The 18,464-nt window shown below is 53.8% G+C and overlaps 1 protein-coding gene across 4 annotated transcripts in view; it reads right to left on the reverse strand.

Annotated features, from left to right (window-relative positions):
• KCNAB1 (potassium voltage-gated channel subfamily A regulatory beta subunit 1) overlaps positions 1-18,464 on the reverse strand; it is a 60,792-nt gene that overhangs the window by 7,596 nt on the left and 34,732 nt on the right. For all 4 annotated transcript variants that reach the window (XM_048314345.1, XM_048314346.1, XM_048314347.1 and 1 more), the window contains exons 2-8: positions 16,019-16,062; positions 9,296-9,333; positions 7,906-7,985; positions 7,220-7,264; positions 5,374-5,418; positions 4,744-4,787; positions 2,144-2,230 (exon numbers count right to left, since the gene is read on the reverse strand). In XM_048314345.1, the coding sequence (XP_048170302.1) occupies positions 2,144-2,230; positions 4,744-4,787; positions 5,374-5,418; positions 7,220-7,264; positions 7,906-7,985; positions 9,296-9,333; positions 16,019-16,062 (383 nt within the window). The remainder of the gene's footprint in view (positions 1-2,143; positions 2,231-4,743; positions 4,788-5,373; positions 5,419-7,219; positions 7,265-7,905; positions 7,986-9,295; positions 9,334-16,018; positions 16,063-18,464) is intronic.

An 18,464-nucleotide genomic window follows, 5' to 3' on the forward strand; every position in this document is an offset into this window, starting at 1 on the left:
CAATGCTTCAAATCCCAAATAACAGCCCCTGGCAGCATGATAATAATGATAACTTTGAAGTAGCTTAAGGTTCCCTGGTAGGAATGCTGTCACCTTCCCTCCCCGCGTGCCAGGGCTGTGCCTGGGTGCTGGATACACTGTGGGCACCTGGCACTGTGACAATGGGGGTCACACTAGGGGACTCCAGGGACCCTCCTTTCCAGCTGCACTCCTGGAAAAGGCCCTTGGGATGAAGAAAAAGCATCTGCTTGCACAGCTGGGGGATGAGATCTTCAGCCCGAGTAACAAGGCACGAAACACACGGGAATTCTGGAGAGGACGGATCCTTCCCATCATCCGTCCCCCAACGTCCCTGACCAAGGGGACTGTGTGGTGGCAGAGGATGGCAGGGACATCCCACACGCGGCTGACCTGGTCCCAGTGAGGATGGGCAGCCCCTCACCCCTCATCCCCCCTGCCTGGCAGATCCCAGCCCGGCTCTGGGGCGTGGGGGACACGGCCAGACCCACCTGCAACGAGCTTCCCAAGGTGCTCCTCTCCAGCTGCTCCCTGACTCCAACACCCATTGCTTTTACAATGGAAAACTGTTTTAATTTGCTCTGAGGCCTTTAAGAACAGTAAATACATTTCGGGGGTTTAGGTTAAGCAGCTTTGCCAGGTGCCCTGAGTCCCTGACAGCACAGAAATCCCCATGGAATGCTCGTCTGCTCCGTTCCCCAGGGGAGGAACTGAGCCTGGACAGCCTGGGGAGAGAAGGGATCTGCTCTGGCTGGGGTGGAGCAGAGAAGGATCTGTAAAAGCTGCTCCTTGCTGCTGCTGCCCATGGGCACTTGGCAGCAGAGGGAGGAGTCTGAGGGACAGGGCAGAAACCCCACGAGCAGCAAGCAGGGAAAACAAACAGGACCGTGCCAGGTTTTGATTTGGTTGTGCCCCCCTGCACACAACAAGCTGGCTGCTCCAGCAGGGCCCACAGGTGCTGCCACAAGTAGGGAACATTTTAAAGTCACCTTCTCCTTCAGGAGTGGCTGCCCCTGGATCCCTGGCAGCGTCCCAGGCCAGGCTGGATGGGGCTTGGAGCAGCCTGGGATGGTGGAAGCTGTCCCTGCCCATGGCAGGGGGGCTGGAATGAGATGAACTTTAAAAGTGCCTTCGAAGCCAAGCCGCTCCATGACTCCCTTGTGGGAGAAGCTGAGGCGTGTGTGGTGCTGAGCCGGGATGGAGTGGCTCGGGAAGGCAGCACAGCACCGACAGATGGCCCAGCAGATGCTCTGGGATGGAAGTGGCTTAGTAGGTGAACCATAAAAAAGGCAGGAAGAACATGGGAAGTATCTCCACCACGCCATTCATAACAAAAATGTCCCTTTTTTCACCCTGCTCGAGCCTCACTGAGCACCACAGCCATGCCTGGCTGCCAGGGCCGGCGCTGCCAGCGGGATCCGCGGTGCCTGCAATGCTGGGAACGCGGGATCAGCTGTGCTGTGGGCACGGGAAACCCATCCACACCGCTCAGTGACAAGTGACTGAGCAGAGAGGGCACTCCTCCCTCTCAGACACAACATGGCATCTTCCTCCACCTCCACAGCTCCTGAGGAAGCTGCACTGCTCCTAAAATCCCAGGCTGGTCCCTGACCCGCAGCTGCTGGCACTGGGTGGCACCCACAGGTCACCCTGGGTGGCACAGCAAGGAAATGGGTGTCAGGAGCTCCAGGTCTGTTTGATTCTCATGGACCATCCACGGCAGCTCCTGCAGCCATCTGACAGGGACACCTGCCTTAAATCCAAACACAAATCCACTCCAGCTGAAGGAATCAGGGAAAGGAAAGACTCCAAACCTTAAAGCCACTCCTGAGACATAAAGGAAACTTCCATTTCCTTCCCAAACATACAAATTCATGTCGTGGCAGGGAAGACATAGAAACTTGGAATGGGCTGGGAGGAACCTAAAATAACATCTAATTCCAGCCCTCTGCCGTGGGCAGGGACACCTTCCATGAACAGGACACCATGAATGAGATATTTCATATTTAAACTGCCCCACCTGAACATTTAATTACAAACTGTTTTCCATCTCCTGCCCTCCTCAGTCTAAGCCCTTAAGCCGGGATCAGGCACGCTGAAATGTTTAACTGCAGCTCGCACCAACCTTCCATGGGGGTGTTGTTGTCCGGCCGGTTGGCAAAGACCACGTCCACATATTCCAGCTGCAGCCTCTGGAGAGAAGCCTTCAGCCCTGGGAATGGGAAAGCAGAGACAAGGACAGGCAGGGTCAGAGGGAGGCACGGAACGGAGCCAAGATGGGACTCAAATACAGCTTGGTGTATTTAAATATACATATTTATAGATATACACACACACAACCACTTAGGATATGAGAGGGATGCTGAATAACGTTGTCCCGTGTCCTGCTGCCATATGAAGAAGAAAGCACCGATCTGGCCACATGCAGAGCCCCTCCTTCCACAAGAAGGGGCTTTATTTCAGAATTCCCAGGATCTGGGCTGACCAGCCCCTGGTTACCAAGCGTGCAGAAGCAGCTGCCAGAGACTATTCTGGCAGTTAATTCAATCTGAATTTTGCCATAGAGCCTTTCATGCTCCAGTCCCAGCTCCTGACGCCCGGCCCCAGGGGGACATTCCAGAGATGCAATCCCAGAGGGAAGGATGGTGGCACTGGGGTCGGGGCCTTAGGAAGAGCAGGTAAAGCACCAGGGAGGGCTTTACCTTGTCAGGGTGAGTGAGCTGCGCCCACCTGCACTGCAGACAGACTTGGGCAGAGCAAGCCAAGGCCCTTTGCAGCTCAGTCCATGAATGGCCAGGTTTTGAGAGCCTTCCTGTGGGGATCTGATGGGAGATGGCATCAAACCCCTACAGATATATTTATGTGTCTATGGATGAGTGTATGAGAGAGGGCGAGCAGAGGATGGGCATTTTATCCATCTCAAAATTCAGCAAACATTTTCAGCCTGCTCTATTTTGACTCATTCTTCATGCATACTCATAAAAACATTTTGTTCTTGGGAAGATTTGTAGAAAATAACTGTTAGAAATCCTCTCTCTCACTCAGATAGATATAAATACATATATATATATAAAATATCTACCATTGACCTTAATGTTGTTTGCAGGGTGTTCTGTGAAATTATCCCAACTGCTGCCAGTGCTTTTCTGTCATTTCCTGAAGTAGCTCCACAAGAAATGGGAAATGGGTGGTTTTGGAGTGCCTGTGACACATCTGCCACCTCCCTGAGCACCTTTAGTACCACCGCCTCACTGAGGCTTATTTAGATGAAAGTTCAACAAAATATGCTACAAGAAAAACTTCCTCCAGCATTACCTTACTGGGAAAGTCACATCCCAACACAGCTGGATCCTGCAAACGCTCCAAGATAAAACTCTCCAGGGCAATCCCAGCTGGTCACTGTGAGGGAAAACGGCCCCTGCTGCAGGGATGCTCCTCGCCAGGAGCAGGAAGGAGGATGGAAGGAGCCAAACCTGCACCCCAGAGAGGGGCTGCTCTCCCCTGTACTGATCCCACCTGACCTGGGCACTGCCTTGGGGCTCCCCTGGGGTTCAGCTCTGCATTTTCCAGGTGGGCAGCACCCTGAAAGGAGGAGCTGCTGCCCTGGGCTCCTCCATGGACCTTGACCCGGAGGATTTCATCCGAGTCCCCAAACAGCAGAGGTTCTGCACATCCCGTGGTGGCAGAAGGCACAAATGGGTCACACAGCAAAGCAGGTGGGGGACAAGTCCTCCCCAGGGACCTGTCACTGCCCTTCTGGGAGCTGGACACCCCTGGAATGCCCCTCCACAGCATTTCCCACCCCCAGACTGGTTCCCCCGCGATTCCTGCAGAGAACAGCCCCAGCCCTGTGCTGCAAGATGCTCTCGCTCCAGCGCCGCGGGCAGCCAGCCCAGGCTGGCTCCTCTCTCAGGGACAAGGTCACAGCTGACACTGCTGATCCTGGATGTGATCCTTAATTCCACAGGAACGGGCACTGCTCCGCCTGTGTGCTGCAGCCGTGCCCGGAGGCCTGGCCTGGCAGAGCCCCGCAGAGCCAGCTCTGGGTACGGCCCAGGCAGGCACGGACAAGGTTTTGTATGTGGATAAATAGAACACAGTGTTCGCACTCTCCTCCCTCTCCTGCAGCAACACATCCAAAAGGACAAAAAAAAGCGCTGGGAAGGAGAGGAGGAGCAGGGGTTTGGGTGAATAAGCCCCGAGGGATGAGTGAGGCAGTGCTAGGTGGGACGCGGATCCACGGAGCCAGGTGAGGAATGGGCAGCAAAACCGAGCACTTGAGCAGGAACAGCACCAGAGCAAACCTCAGCCGTGCCAGCTGGGGCCTGGCACCCCTCCAGAGGCTATTTCTGCAGGCTGACATCATGCCCACATCCCCATCCTCGTCCCTCCCAGCTCCAAAGGGAGCCCAGGCACCCCTGGCCATGGCTGGGGATGTGCAGAGAGAGCTTCCCCCAGGAAACCCCACGGTCAGCATGGCACGTTGGGGGGCTTTTAGTGCAATCCATCTGCTCACACTTTTTGAGGGGAGCCAGAACGATCCTTTGGTCCTTTTGGGCACCTCACAGCCGAGTTTGGGAATGGCCCCCATGAGACTGGCACAGGCAGCAGCGGGATCAAACAGCCCCAGCTCACGGGAGAGCACTGCTCTGGGATCCAGCTGGACACATCCCACCCCATGGCCAGCCTGAGCCCCTGGCACGGCCGGACCCTGAGCCCAGGTACCTTCAATGATGTGTTTTCTGGAAAGGCCTCTCTCGGTCTCAGCTCTGCAAGGGAAGAACAGGAACACGGCTGGGAGATGCCAGAGGTGCCAACAGCTTGGGAGCACTAATTTGTGTTCTGATTTAAACATCCCCAAAATTACAGAATCACAGACTGGCTGGGTTGGGAAGAACCTTAAAGCTCATCCATTCCCACCCCTGCCATGGCAGGGACACCTCCCACTGTCCCAGGCTGCTCCAAGCCCCAATGTCCAGCCTGGCCTTGGGCACTGCCAGGGATCCAGGGGCAGCCCCAGCTGCTCTGGGCACCCTGTGCCAGGGCCTGCCCACCCTCCCAGGGAACAATTCCTTCCCAATCTCCCATCCAGCCCTGCCCTCTGGCACTGGGAAGCCATTCCCTGTGTCCTGTCCCTCCATGCCTTGGCCCCAGTCCCTCTCCAGCTCTCCTGGAGCCCCTTTAGGCCCTGCAAGGGGCTCTGAGCTCTCCCTGGAGCCTTCTCCTCTCCTTAAAACACTTAGCAAAATAAACAGAAACACAGTGACAGCAGCAAAGCATCCCCAGGTGCTGTTAACCTGCCCTGGCTGTAGGGCTGGAGCAGCAAACACCACGACAAGTGACTGTCACACTTACTTGCCACCCCAGTACAGCTTTGTGGTTATCACCAAACTGGACCTCCTGCAAAAAGAACAGAAAAAGTAATATTATTATTAAAAAATAATGATGATGATGATAATAATAATAATAATAAAAATAAATAACCAAGCAGGATGGTGCCCACTTAGCAACTGCTAAAACCTGGGAGCAGGATTTCTGCTGGGAATGCTCAAACTGGAAAGAGCAGCTGTGAAATTGAGGAGACACTGACTCCAGTGCTGATTTGGGGAGGAATTGTGAACGTTGCAGTCACTGAGAGCCCAGGAGTTCCCACCTGCATTAGGGAATGGCACCACTGTGCACAGGGAGTTATCCCTCTCCACGTGGTGTAAGCAGCAGAGGGGATCTGAGCTTTAGCTCCTTCAGAAGATGGAAAGTGAAATATCCTGCAGGTGTTTTGGCAAAATATGTTCATAAATAGTTTGGGCACAAGGAAATGGAGTGAAATGGAGTCGGGGAAGTTCGGATTGGACACTGGGATAGAAACCAAAGGTAATCCAAGTGAAGTGACCAAAACCCCCAAACATTTTTAATTACTGAGTGAGCAACATCCAGACCTTTATCCAAGGGCTGCAGCTCTATTCCCTCCTGCTGTCCATGCCCAGTGCTTCTCATTACCATGCGGCATTCCCAGAGTTATTAAACTTGACTGCGATACATCTGAATTAATCTGTGAACTCCTACATGATATCAAATCAAAGATTTATCATCCTCCAGCTACCTTGCTGCATCACCAGACACAGACAACACAATTTCCACAGCTTTTATTTGACTTAATTCTTAATTTTTTTCTTCCACCTCATCCAGAATATTTCTTACCAAATAATCAATCACCCCCCTAAAACAGGGATGCTGGCTTTGGAGAGAGCCCTGCTAGAACCGCCCTTCAGCTGAACCTGGCTACAGCCCACACGGGAGGCCTTTAAAGATTATGTAAATCTCTGAAAACTCCACAAGGTATGCTAATGTGCATCATTTCAAGGAGGTATCATCTCCTCCCAGGCTGCCCGAGATGAAGGCCCGTCACAGCTTTGCATCCCTAATCCACAACATTCCCAGCAGGGATAAGGTGCCAGCACCCATCAGCCGCCTCCCGCAGGGAGAAGGGATGGACACACTCCTAAGGGGGATGGACACACTCCCAAGGGGATGGACACACTCCCAAGGGGATGGACACACTCCTAAGGGGGATGGACACACTCCCAAGGGGATGGACACACTCCTAAGGGGATGGACACACTCCCAAGGGGATGGACACACTCCCAAGGGGATGGACGCACTCCTAAGGGGATGGACACACTCCCAAGGGGATGGACACACTCCCAAAGGGATGGACGCACTCCTAAGGGGGATGGACGCACTCCTAAGGGGGATGGACACACTCTTAAGGGGGATGGACACACTCCCAAGGGGGATGGACACACTCCCAAGGGGATGGACGCACTCCTAAGGGGATGGACGCACTCCTAAGGGGATGGACACACTCCCAAGGGGGATGGACACACTCCCAAGGGGATGGACGCACTCCTAAGGGGGATGGACACACTCCCAAGGGGATGGACACACTCCCAAGGGGTCCAGCTGAGACACGGTGGCCCCAGGGGGTGGTCAGAGCCTCATGGAGTCACTGTGCACACCCAGAAATCCAGGGCAGCCGTTTGCTTTGGCCCTGGGAAGGTGTGGCTGCTCCTGAGGGACCACGGCAGCACCCACGAGCTGCCTGGGCCAGCAGCACCCAACGCGGGAAATCCTTCCAATCCAGGGGGACTGCCCTAAGCCAAGGGGTGCCGCTCGTCAGGGGGCAGGGAATGCCATACAGTACCTCCAGCCCTTCTTCTTCAGGATGTTCCCCAGGATGACCTCGGCCCTGCGCAGGAAGAGCCCGGCGTGAGGGAGGCAGAGGATGCTCAGCGCCACGGCCACCACCCAGCCCGGCCTCCCCAGTTAGAGTGAGCCCCAGCTGGGACAGATCCCATCCTCCAGCCCAAAGCCTCTTGTCCCCCCAGTGCCCCTTCCCAGAGCCCGCTCCACTCCCACAGTGGGGCTCGGTGTCCCAGCCCAGCTTTCAGGCTGAGCCCTGTGAACCACCCCAGCCACGCTTATCAGGACCGTGCTCTCCCCATCCCACAGCGGCTCTAAGAGCTGCAGCTCCGCTGGGATCCGTGACTGGAGCTGCCACAGCCCCTGGCCATCCACCACCATTAAGATCTGCGCTGAATTTTCATTTATTCAGGGTATTTTTCTCCCTGTGCCAACAGCAAGTGGCACGAGTGTTGCACTCCAGCCTTTGCTGGGTACAAGAGGCTTTGGATTAATTTATTTTATGAGTGCTCCAAATACAAAGGTTTTCCTGTCCCACCCAGGGATAAGTGGCTTTCCAAGAGCCCACTCCATCAGGAGGGGGGAGCAGAGACCCCAGGGAAGCCCAGGTCGCTGGCGGGGAGGGTGGAACCAGCTCTCCCAGCCCTTTCCAAGCACAGCCCTGCCCTGAGGGCAGTGGTCACTCACTTGCCGGCCGCGTACACCTCGGCCGTGTCGAACAGGTTCACGCCGCTCTCGTAGGCGATGGTCATCAGCTGCTCGGCCACCTGGGGAGGCAGGGATGGACAGGTGAGGGGTGACCAACCACAGCCCGAGCCAGCAGCGAAAATCCCACACCAGGAAAAGCCCACAGCAGGCTTCAGCACAGCCGGGAGGGCTGTGACAGCCCCTGACCAGGGGATGCCTCTGACAGGGGCAGAGAGACACCAAAACACGGATTTACATCAACCTGCCTTGGACCCAGCCTGGCAGGAATTAATCTCCTCTCACAGGAGCTTTCTATCAGGAAAGCAGCCAAGAATTTAATAGGGTTACAGGAGATACTCTGCAAATCTCGAGTTTAACACAGAATGGGGGGAGTTTAATGTTCTTTTGGCTGCCTGCCAGGTTGTCCTGCAGCTCTCCAGAGATGCCGTGGGGTATGGGAGTGTCTGGAGGTCATTTTGTGGGAGCCCCGGAGGAGTGCCAGGGTTCCTGCTGCTGCCGGGGGGTGCTGCACCCCGAGGGGCTGAAAGCTGTGGCTCAGCATCCCGAGGGAGGGCAGCCCTCCAGGACAGGGCTGTGTTCCTGCCCTGCTTCTCCACGCCTGACTGCTCTGCATGGAAGCATTCTGAGCAGGGAGGGCAGGAGAGCCAGGGAGCAAACTGATCCTCAAAACAAGCCTCGGCTGACCATCAGAACACCCCACAGTGCCACGAGACAGCATTGGAGCTGGGGATCCACCAGGAGAAGCACCGTGAAAGATCAAGTGAATTTAAAGGAAAAACCCTTTGAATTCAGGCTCCTGGGCTCCTTTCCTCATGCCAGAGTTATTTTGGGGGTTATTCCACGTCCTGGGGGAAGGCAGCTGCTCTCCCTTGGGCTCTCACATCTGTGGCATACCTGGGGTGGAGGGGAGCCCGCGTGCAGCCCAGCGCTCCCAGGATGATTCCCTGGATCAGGAGCCATCTGCTCCAGGGGAAAGCACGGAGCAAACACGAGCTCATTTTCATTTGCTTCAGCTTATTATGTCAAAAATAAATCACGTTTGCAAGCCCAGCCCCTGCCTGTATTGACGACTGTTGCCCATTACATCCACACACCAAAATAGTTCCCAATTTCCACTCCGGGAGCGGAGCCGCTGCCCGTGGGAAGGAGGGCACAGCACGGGAGAGGAGATGGCCCTGAGGGGTGGATGGGGCTGATGAGAGCCGATCCCTGGAAATGTCAGGTTCATTAGGGGGCTGGGGCAGAGCTTTGTGCAGTGACTCGCTGCTGTCTCTCCATGCAGGAAAGTTCCAGGAGCCACAATTTCATTTAAAAATATCCCAGAGCGGGGTTTGTTCCATGCTGTGGACTTACACAGAGCAGCACTCACCTCATCTGAGATCTGACCTCCAAAAGTGACCCAGGTCCCTGGAAAAAACAAAATAATCTGTTACTACAAGAGGGGTTTGACATCAAAAGTGAGACTTCACCAAAATTCTCTTGGGGATTCAATGGGTTTAAAATGGGGTGAACTGGCTCAGGGGGTGGTGCAGCCCCAAGAGAGAGCTCCTGCAGCCAGGCAGGACTGGCTGGCACCTTCTCCCAGGGTGGGATCGGCACAGGGAGCTGCTCAGGGCACCCCCAGGGGATGCTGTGCTGCCAAAATACAGAGCTGGATTCCAACCATGAAATGGTTTGTGTTGGAAAGGACCTCAAAGCCCACCCAGTGCCACCCCTGCCACGGGCAGGGACACCTCCCACTGTCCCAGGCTGCCCCAAGCCCCATCCAGCCTGGCCTGGGACACTGCCAGGCCCTGAAATCTGGAGCTCTTTCCAAACCAGAAATCATTTTCCAAAGCTTCCCTTTGACAAATTGGAAAAAATTCGTAATGCTGCCACAACACATCACTTGGGGAATGCAAGTCTCCTTAAATACATACTTCGGCATTTAGCATCCTGCAAGTCAAAATCAGAACAAAAAAATTAAATAAATAAAAAGGAGAAATATTTCTTGTGACAGGAAAGATTTCCATCCCAAAGTGACTTTTCCCCAGGAACCTTTCTGTGGAGCCAGTGTCCAGTCCCAAGGGGCAGTGCTTTCCCTAGGCTGGCTCCTAAAGCAGCTGCAGTTTAGGCTCAGTTGCTGACTCTGGTCTATTATTAGGAAAACTTGGGGCACTGTCTCTTTATGATCATTGGTAAAAAAAAAAAAAAAATTTCAATATTCTGTGGTGGAAGCAGCATGTGGATTTAAGTGCATCATAAAACAGTTTGGGTTGGAAGGGACCTTTAAAGGTCAGCTGGTCCAACCCCCAGGAATTCCTATAGGAACATTGTTTCCTACATAGATATTTTATGTGTATATATTTATTTTAGGAATAGGTATTTCCTAAGGCAGCAGGGAGCTGGGGGAGCAGCAGGCCACACGTGGGACGCTGCTCAGACATCCCTGCTGCTCTGACCTCGGCACCGCGAGCCTGTGACACCCCTGTGCCTTGTACCAGCCTGGGACAACATCCCTCTGATCCCCAGCACAGCTTCTCCTCTAGAGCCCCACAGAAATTCAGATGGCATTCACTGAGTGGATGGGTCAGAGCTCATGTGGCTCTCTCAAAACTCCCCAGAACTGAAAATTCTCTCTTATGGAGGGACGCTTTAAGGAGGGCAAAGGGGCACAAGCTCCAAGCTGGAAAATCCAGTGAGATTTCCCCATCCCTGGCAGTGCCCAAGGCCAGGTTGGACACTGGGGCTTGGAGCAGCCTGGGGCAGCGGAAGGAGTCCCTGCCATGGCAGGGGTGGCACTGGGGGAGTCCCTCCCAGCCCAGCCCAGCCCAGCCCAGCCCGTGAATCGGGATGTGAACAGGACAGACGCCGCAGTGCCGCTGAGGGGCCGAGCTCCGATGCTGCAAAGGGGCAGAAATCCCATGTTCTCTGCCTGTTTGCACTTGAAAAGATGCAGAAGATGCTCCCAGGCCCCGATCAAAGAGGGAGTGGGTCCCTCAGTGCTGGGACACGAACCCCCAGCAGAGGCAGAGGCCGGGCAGTGCCTGCTGCTCACGCTCAGGCAGCTTTGATCAGCCCTGCTCAGAGCACAGCCACAGTCATCATCTCTGGCAGGGGAATCTTGCTCTCTTTCCCTCAAAAAAAGGTCAGTCTGAATTTTTTAATACATCAGGTTTCTCTGAGTGCAAATAAAGCTATTTAAAGATGCACGAAGTGTGAGTTCAAACTGCAACTCCTGATTTCCTGCAGAACAACCCGAGCTGGGAAAGCCAAGTTTGCCACAGATCAGAGATGAAATGGAAATTAAATAAATGAGCAAAGAGCACACATTTTCCAGCTAATTTTATATTTTCTTCAGCTCTATAAGGACAATAATAATGGGGCAGGAGCCATCCCTGCTACACCTTGCTGGCTGCAGACCTCAGGGGAGGTATTTTCTCTTATTATTGGAGTTCGAATGCTCTGGTCCTGCACAACAAAGATAAAACTGAAGCCTGTTTTCATTTTATCTTTAAGCTTCTTCATGCAGATAAAAAAGTAACCAGACGAAGCCTGATTGCCATGTTAAAGCTTCGGAGGTGTTATTTTTCCAGGAGTACATTAAAACGTGTTTCTACCAAAAAATGGGTTGAGACTGTTTATCTCAAGGGGATTTTTTTTTCTTTTGCATGAGCAGCACACAGGTGCACAGGTGAGAAGGAAGGGAATTGTTTACCCTCCCCACAGAGCTCACATCCTCTCAGGAATTGACCTTCTGGCACAACCCACGTCGCACTGAGTGACAGCGTGCTCAGGGCTTTGGGCACAGGGAGAGCGGCCCGAGAGCTCACGATGGCTCGAGTGAGAATAACAAGCACCTTAAAGCCCTTTAAATGCAAGGAATAAATATCTGTGGTACTGGATGGCCCTGCCTGAGGTCCCCGTGTGTCCATTCTGTGCTCCCAGACCCCGGCTGGGGACAGGAGCATCAGCAGGAGCACATGGGTGGGGAATCCTTGGGGGTTTTTTTCCATGATCATCACAAAAACCAGGCAGGGATGTGAGTTTTGGCTCAGCAAGGTGAGCTCTAAAGCATCGGGTGTGGCTGGGGAAGGGAGGGGCTCTGGTTCAGGAGTCAGGGGCAGGGAAGGCGCCCACAGCCAAGGCAGAGGCCCAGCATGGCACAGGCTGCTTCCACTCCCCTTGGAAATCAAAAAAAAAAAGGCAAAGGAAGCACAAGGCACATTTGGCATTTCAAACAACAGCCAAGGATGATTCACAGCCTCAGCCAACACACGCACTGGGGAAGAAAAATATACTGGAGAGAGAGATGTGTTTTTCAAATTGCTCCTTTTCCCCATTCCAAGTCCCTGTCTCTCTCTCTCACATATCCCAGCTCATGGTTTACAAAGGCATCCCCAGCCCCGGGACTCAGGGGCAGACACACATCCCACTCCTGCCCCTTACCCATCACCTTGCTCCCTTTTGCCTTGAAAAACAGTTTTCCAACTGGATATCCTCACCTTTAATGGGAATTCCTGCCTTAAGCCCAGGTTTGTCTCCATTTCCCTCACACTCTGAGCCCAGCAGGGTGTGATGCTCAGTGCCAAAGCAAACCCCACCCCTGGACAGTGCCACTGCCAGCAGGAATGTCACCTCTGCAGGAGCAAAGGGCTCCTGGCTGAGCCCCACAGCCTCTGCTGCTGCTGCCAGGCCTGTGGGATGCCCGTCCTGCTCCTGGCAGGGACGGTGCCACACGGAGCTCTGGCACGTGGGGCTGGTGCTGAGCACAGAGGGAGCCAGGGCTGCGCAAATCTCATCCCCAGAGCAAAGGGCAAGAACAGCACCCGACTCCTCAGGGCTCACAGAACACCAATTTCTATAGCCAGCTGTGAGCTTTTGTACATGGCTTTGTCCTGCTCATTTCCTTGCAGTCAGGGCCCATCACCTCAGTGGAGACAGCCTCAGCATTCTCCCAAAATCAACGGGAACCCACAGGCAGGATCCGCCCTCAACTAAACACGTAAAAGCGTGACCTTGTTTTTCCCTGGGACCACAAGCACATTTTGGATCCAGCATCAAGGAGAGAGCCTCACACCATCCCCAGGGCCAGGCTGTGCAGATCCTCAGTTAAAGGCTCACCTGGAGGAAACTCACCCAAAGGAGGAGCTGAAAGCTCAGCCCAGGCAGGAGCAGGACACTTGGATACTGCAGGAGCTGGGTCCCAGCTCCATGGGAGCTCCAGTAACCCAGGAATGATGCTCAGCCACTGCTCCGAGGGGCTTGGGGCCCTTCCCAGATATCCCTGCCTGGGAAAAACACTGCCAGCACCTCTGGCAGCACAAGCAGGACCCAGCAGAGGAGTTCACTCACACGTGAGCCGGGAGGAGCAGGACGTCACTGAAGGGTCCCCGCTGCCTCAGCCCTGCCCACCTTTGATTTCTGCCCCACTTCCCATTCTCCTCCCTCTTTTCATCCTGCAGGATGAAGCACACTCCCACCTTGCTGAGATTTTGCCAGGCTTTTGAGGAAGACTGCTGAGCCTTCAGAAACTTTAGTGAGCCCTAAATTAGATTTTCATGCTGCAGAGAACACCAGGAAACACATTTATCTTTTGCGGAACTGCAAGAGAGAAGCCACTTAGGAAAGTCAGATACAGCAGCACTCGGAACAGACACCTGATGGATCTGCAGAGGGAACGGTGGGACAAGGGGGATGGTTTTAAACTGAAAGAGAGGAGATTCAGATCAGATATTGGGGAGAAGTTACTCCCTGTGAGGGTGGGCAGGCCCTGGCACAGGGTGCCCAGAGCAGCTGTGGCTGCCCCTGGATCCCTGGCAGTGCCCAAGGCCAGGCTGGATGGGGCTTGGAGCAGCCTGGGACAGTGGAAGGGAAGAGAGCAGGACGGGCTTTAAGGCCCTTCCAACCCAAAACAAAAGGTGCTGTGTTGCAGGAGAAATACCTGCATATCCCAGGGAATTTCTGGGTTTCAGGCGTTCCAGCTCCCCTCTCCCTGATTCCTGCCCACAGGGCAGGGGCTGCAGGGCTCGCTGTGCTGGAGCAGGAGGAGGTGCCCAGCAGCCTCCCCAGCCCCCCTGTTCCCTGCACAGCTGCACTCACAAAGGCTCAGTATATTTAGATGCTGCTGCAGTTCCACCCGCTTGAAATCAACGGAAAGCTCTGCAAAATTGTTTTTATCTTTTCCTGCTGCTACTTCCTTCCCGCGGCTTTTCTCCTCCACCACAACAGAGCAGCACTTGGGGAAGCTGTGAGGCTGATAAATAAAACCTCTGCACAGACAAGACAAGTCCTTTCCAAGGCTGGGGCTATTTTAACCAGAAGAGCTCTTGGCAGAAGGGGCCTTGTTTCTCCGACTTGTGGTACAGGGTGACTTTCACAATTCCCTCCAGTTTAAAATCAAATCCCAGAGAATGTTGGAAAAATGGGCTGACACCTGCCCTGTGAGCAGCCAGCCCTGGCTGGGATAGCGCTGGAAGGATCAGGCAGAGCTCAAGTCCTCACCTGCTCCAAGGCAGCGGCACCTCCTCGCCCACCTCGGACCCTGGGAATGCTCAGCCCTCACCAATGGCACCTGGGCAGGTAACCCTCCCAAACTTATCCCAAACCCCCTCTGCTCTCAGAATTTGTGCTCCTGTTTTCCAACAAACAGCACCAAGACCTTATTTTTCTGTCTGAACAGCCTGAGCAGAATAATCACAGAACCATGGAATGGTTTGGGTTGGAAGGACCTCAAAGCTCATCCCATTCCAGCCCCGGCTTGGACAGGGCCACTTCCCACTAGACCAGGTTGCTCTGACCTAATAATAATGTAATTGTTAAATAATATTATTATTGGGATTCTCAGGGAAAATTCCAGTAACTACCAAGCCAAATTGCATCCAGGATGGAAATCTCCTGATGACTAAAGCCAAGCATGCCATAGGTTGTGAGTCTACAGACAGCAGTGTTTCCCTGAAGTGCTTCACAGGTTTATGGCTTGGTACAGGCTCCTTGGATCTGTGTGTACATTAATTGATTTAAATACTCTGAGTAAGTGTAGCATGAATGTTGCCATCTCAGATTCATAATTAGCTTAGATTCATAATTAAGCTACTGTTGTGCTTATAGCAAATCCTATTGAGTCACTTTATAAATGTTAAATTAATCAACTGATTAAGCCCCGCTATTGTTGTGTTGATCAGGCATTGCTAAATCCTTCAGACCTAAAGCACTGATCCCGTCTGAGGCTGAGTTTGGCACCGGGGCTGCTCTGAACCCCAGGACTCAACAGGAGGGTCTCCTTCCCCCTCTGCATCCCCACCCTTCTGTGTGCCAGCATCCCCTCAAATCACTGCACACTGATTTTAACCTGATTTTCCCTCAAGTGCTCTGTCTGTGTAGCAATGAAGTAAACTCTGCCATCAAACTCTATGATTTTATAAATTTGTATTAAACCTGGGTTTGCTGATGCCTTTCTCAGTGGTTCTTCAAGCAACCTAAAGTGGAGCCTCCACCTCCCTGTGGCAGCACCTCTGACCTCCCAGGAACAAGGAACGGGGCTGGAGAGGCTCTGGCAGCCCAGAGCATCCATCCCTGGGGGGGTTCCTGCACATCCTGGGGGCTCCACGCTCCTGATGCTCAGCCTGGCACTGTGGGAAGGAGCTCACAGTGAGCAAACAGCCTCCTCCTCCCCACAGCACTGGGGACAAAACACAGATCTCTGTATTTCAGGCACAGAGCCCCATCAGGGCGTTTCTGGCCTGAGCAAAGCCAGCAGGAGCTCTCCATGGAGCTCACACGAGCTGAGCAGTGCCCGCAGCTGCCCCTCCTGAGAGAGAAAACACGGAGGGGATGAAATATTGGTAAGGCATTCCTAAGGCATTCTGTGGTGCTGGAGTCGGCGTGGAGCGGGGATAACGAGGCACAGGGCGGATGAAACAAAGCGGAGCTCTGCCCCAGCCCGGGCACATCTCTGAGCCCCAGCCGGCACTCGGGGCTCCTGGGGACACCCACACGGGATCCCCGCAGGCTGCCCCTCACAGGGAGCGGGCACAGCAGAGGGTTTCACACCCCAAACCCTCACACAGCTCCCCGGGAGTGCTGGGCTGCGGAAGAGGCCAGAGGTACTCACCCAACCCGAGGCACGACACTCTCAGCCCGGACTTTCCGAGGTTTCTGGAAGGAAAAGAAAATAATTAGAAAATACAGTTCAGCCCTCAAGGGACACAGAGATCAACCCCATGGGAAGACAGCAGCTGGGGAAGACAAGCCACTGCTTTTGTCCAGATCCTGTGTTTTCCTCCCAAAGGGGCAGATCCCCCACAGTGGGATCTGAGCACCCACGCTGGGCAAGGGGGGATGTGCTGCCATCCTCCTCCCTGAGTGCTCAGGGCTGGGAATAAACCCAGATACACTCAGCTGTACCTCACATCCAACACCATCTGGGGTCCCACAAATCAGGCACAAACATTCCCCGCACTTCCACAGAATCCCAGAGCGGTTTGGGTGGGAAGGACCTCGCAGCTCATCCCGTTCCACCCCCTGCCACGGGGCAGGATCAAGGTATAAATTACTGACCACCCGTCTGCCTTCTGCTGCAGAGCACCTCAAACAGTCCCTGAGCTCTTTGCAGCTCCTGGTGAGTTATTTGAAGCCAAATAAAATAAAACAGAAGAAAAAGCCCTGCTGGCCCCGGGGCAGGGTCAGGGAAGGGGTTGGACAAAACACCCCAGGTTGTGCCCTGTGCTTTCAGCTCGTCCCATTTTTCCACACTGGATTCCCTGGCTGTTTCAGGTGTTCATTCCTCTGGCACAATTTCCCACTGGAGCATCCCTGGGAGGGGCAGGAGGACCAGCCCAGCACCAGCCAGACCTTGGGGCAGGAGTGCCCATCCTCCCACCCCTCCAGAACCCCTTAATGCACTGCTGCACCCAAAATTTAGTGCTGCTAATGGGAATTTAAGATGTTGGGAGGCACAGGAACTTGACCTGCAGGTCTGTTTGAAAAGCTGCAGCTGCATCTCCAGCGCCACGAGCCCCCAGGCTCACAGCACAGCTGGGGCAGGCACTGACCTCGTTTTTTTTTTCTGTTCTATTTTTTCTTCTTTATTCCTTTTCTATTTTTCCTCCCTTTTTATTTCTTCCCAGTCTTTTGAGAGCAAGCACAGCTGGACCCTGCCCACCAAACCCATCCATGCCCAGAACTGCACAAACGATGCCCATCCTCCCCAGCACCACTGGAACCCCTGGGAGGTTCAAAGGCAAAGCCCCAGACTTGCAGCACGGTGGGCAGGAATTCCACAATTCCAGATCCTTGGGACTGGGATCTCCGAATTCCTTCTGGACACAGCCCACCCACCCTGTAATGCTCCTTGGAGTCAAGTGCTGCTGTTCATTCCCACACAGATTCCAATTATTTTATAGGAGAGGGGGTTTTAAATCCTATTTCTCATTGTTCTTTGCTTTTCAAAGTCTGGCTCTGTGGGCACAGCTCAGCCATGAACTCCTCTCTCCACATAAATATAAATATATATCTACACATACACCCTTTATAGATAGATCTGCACATATATATTCTTTATACACACCCCTTAGCTATGTGCACATCCTTTACACATAAACACACACACAGCCCCCTTTAAATCGGTATATTCATGCACATACCCTTTGTGTACACCCCTTTTTAATCACACACACGTATTGCCACTATCTGCATGCAAGTACAGATCCCCTCCAAACACCCTTTTCTATAAAGACCTATATAAATGTACATGTATGGACACACAGTGAGTGAATCCCTGTGGAGCTTCCCCGCATTTGTAGGATTCACCACTCCGGCAGTGGGGTCTGAGCCCAGACCCCAATGACTGTCCTGTCCTTCCCCACAGCTCCCCTGTGCCACAAAGCCACACCAGGGCTGGTGCCTCCCCACTCCAGAGGTTTTTTGGGGTAAAACACATCGGGATTTGCTCCAGGGAGCAATACCCAGCTCTGTGAAGAGTCTGCTCAGCCAACAAATCCGGGCAGAAATGTTGTGTTTGGATTTCCAGAGCTCTGCCATTTGCTCAGCACACACCTGACCTGGATATTTGGAACACTGACGGTGGGAGCCGATGCTGGAAATGCCAAATCCCTGCAGGGCAAGATCCCTCCTGCACGGGGAGCTGGGAGGCCACTGGGCAGGAGAATTCCTGAAGCCACGGACCAGCCTGGAGACATCCCCAGGTGTGCTCCCATCTCTGGGAACCGCCCTCGGCCACACAGGAACAGGAGAGCACCGAGGCCACAGCAGCACGGGGAGCCACCACACCAGCTGTGAGCTGGTCACTCTGGGGTGCCTGGGCCCCAGCACGGACCTCGGGCTGTGTAAGAGCTCCCTGAGCCCAGCACTGCTTCCTCCAGCAGAGCAGGAATTTGTCTGGAATTTGTCACTCAAGACCTGCTTCTCCTCTGCCTCCCAGAACAGAAGAAACAAACCAACAAAAACCCCACAAAAATACAAAAACCCACCAAGGAAATAGTTGGGTATAATCCACATTTGCAGCGATTTTGCAGCGCCCAGGTGGATGCATACGGAGA

This window comes from Corvus hawaiiensis, chromosome 10 (assembly GCF_020740725.1).
Source record: "Corvus hawaiiensis isolate bCorHaw1 chromosome 10, bCorHaw1.pri.cur, whole genome shotgun sequence".
Taxonomy (NCBI): Eukaryota; Metazoa; Chordata; class Aves; order Passeriformes; family Corvidae; genus Corvus; species Corvus hawaiiensis.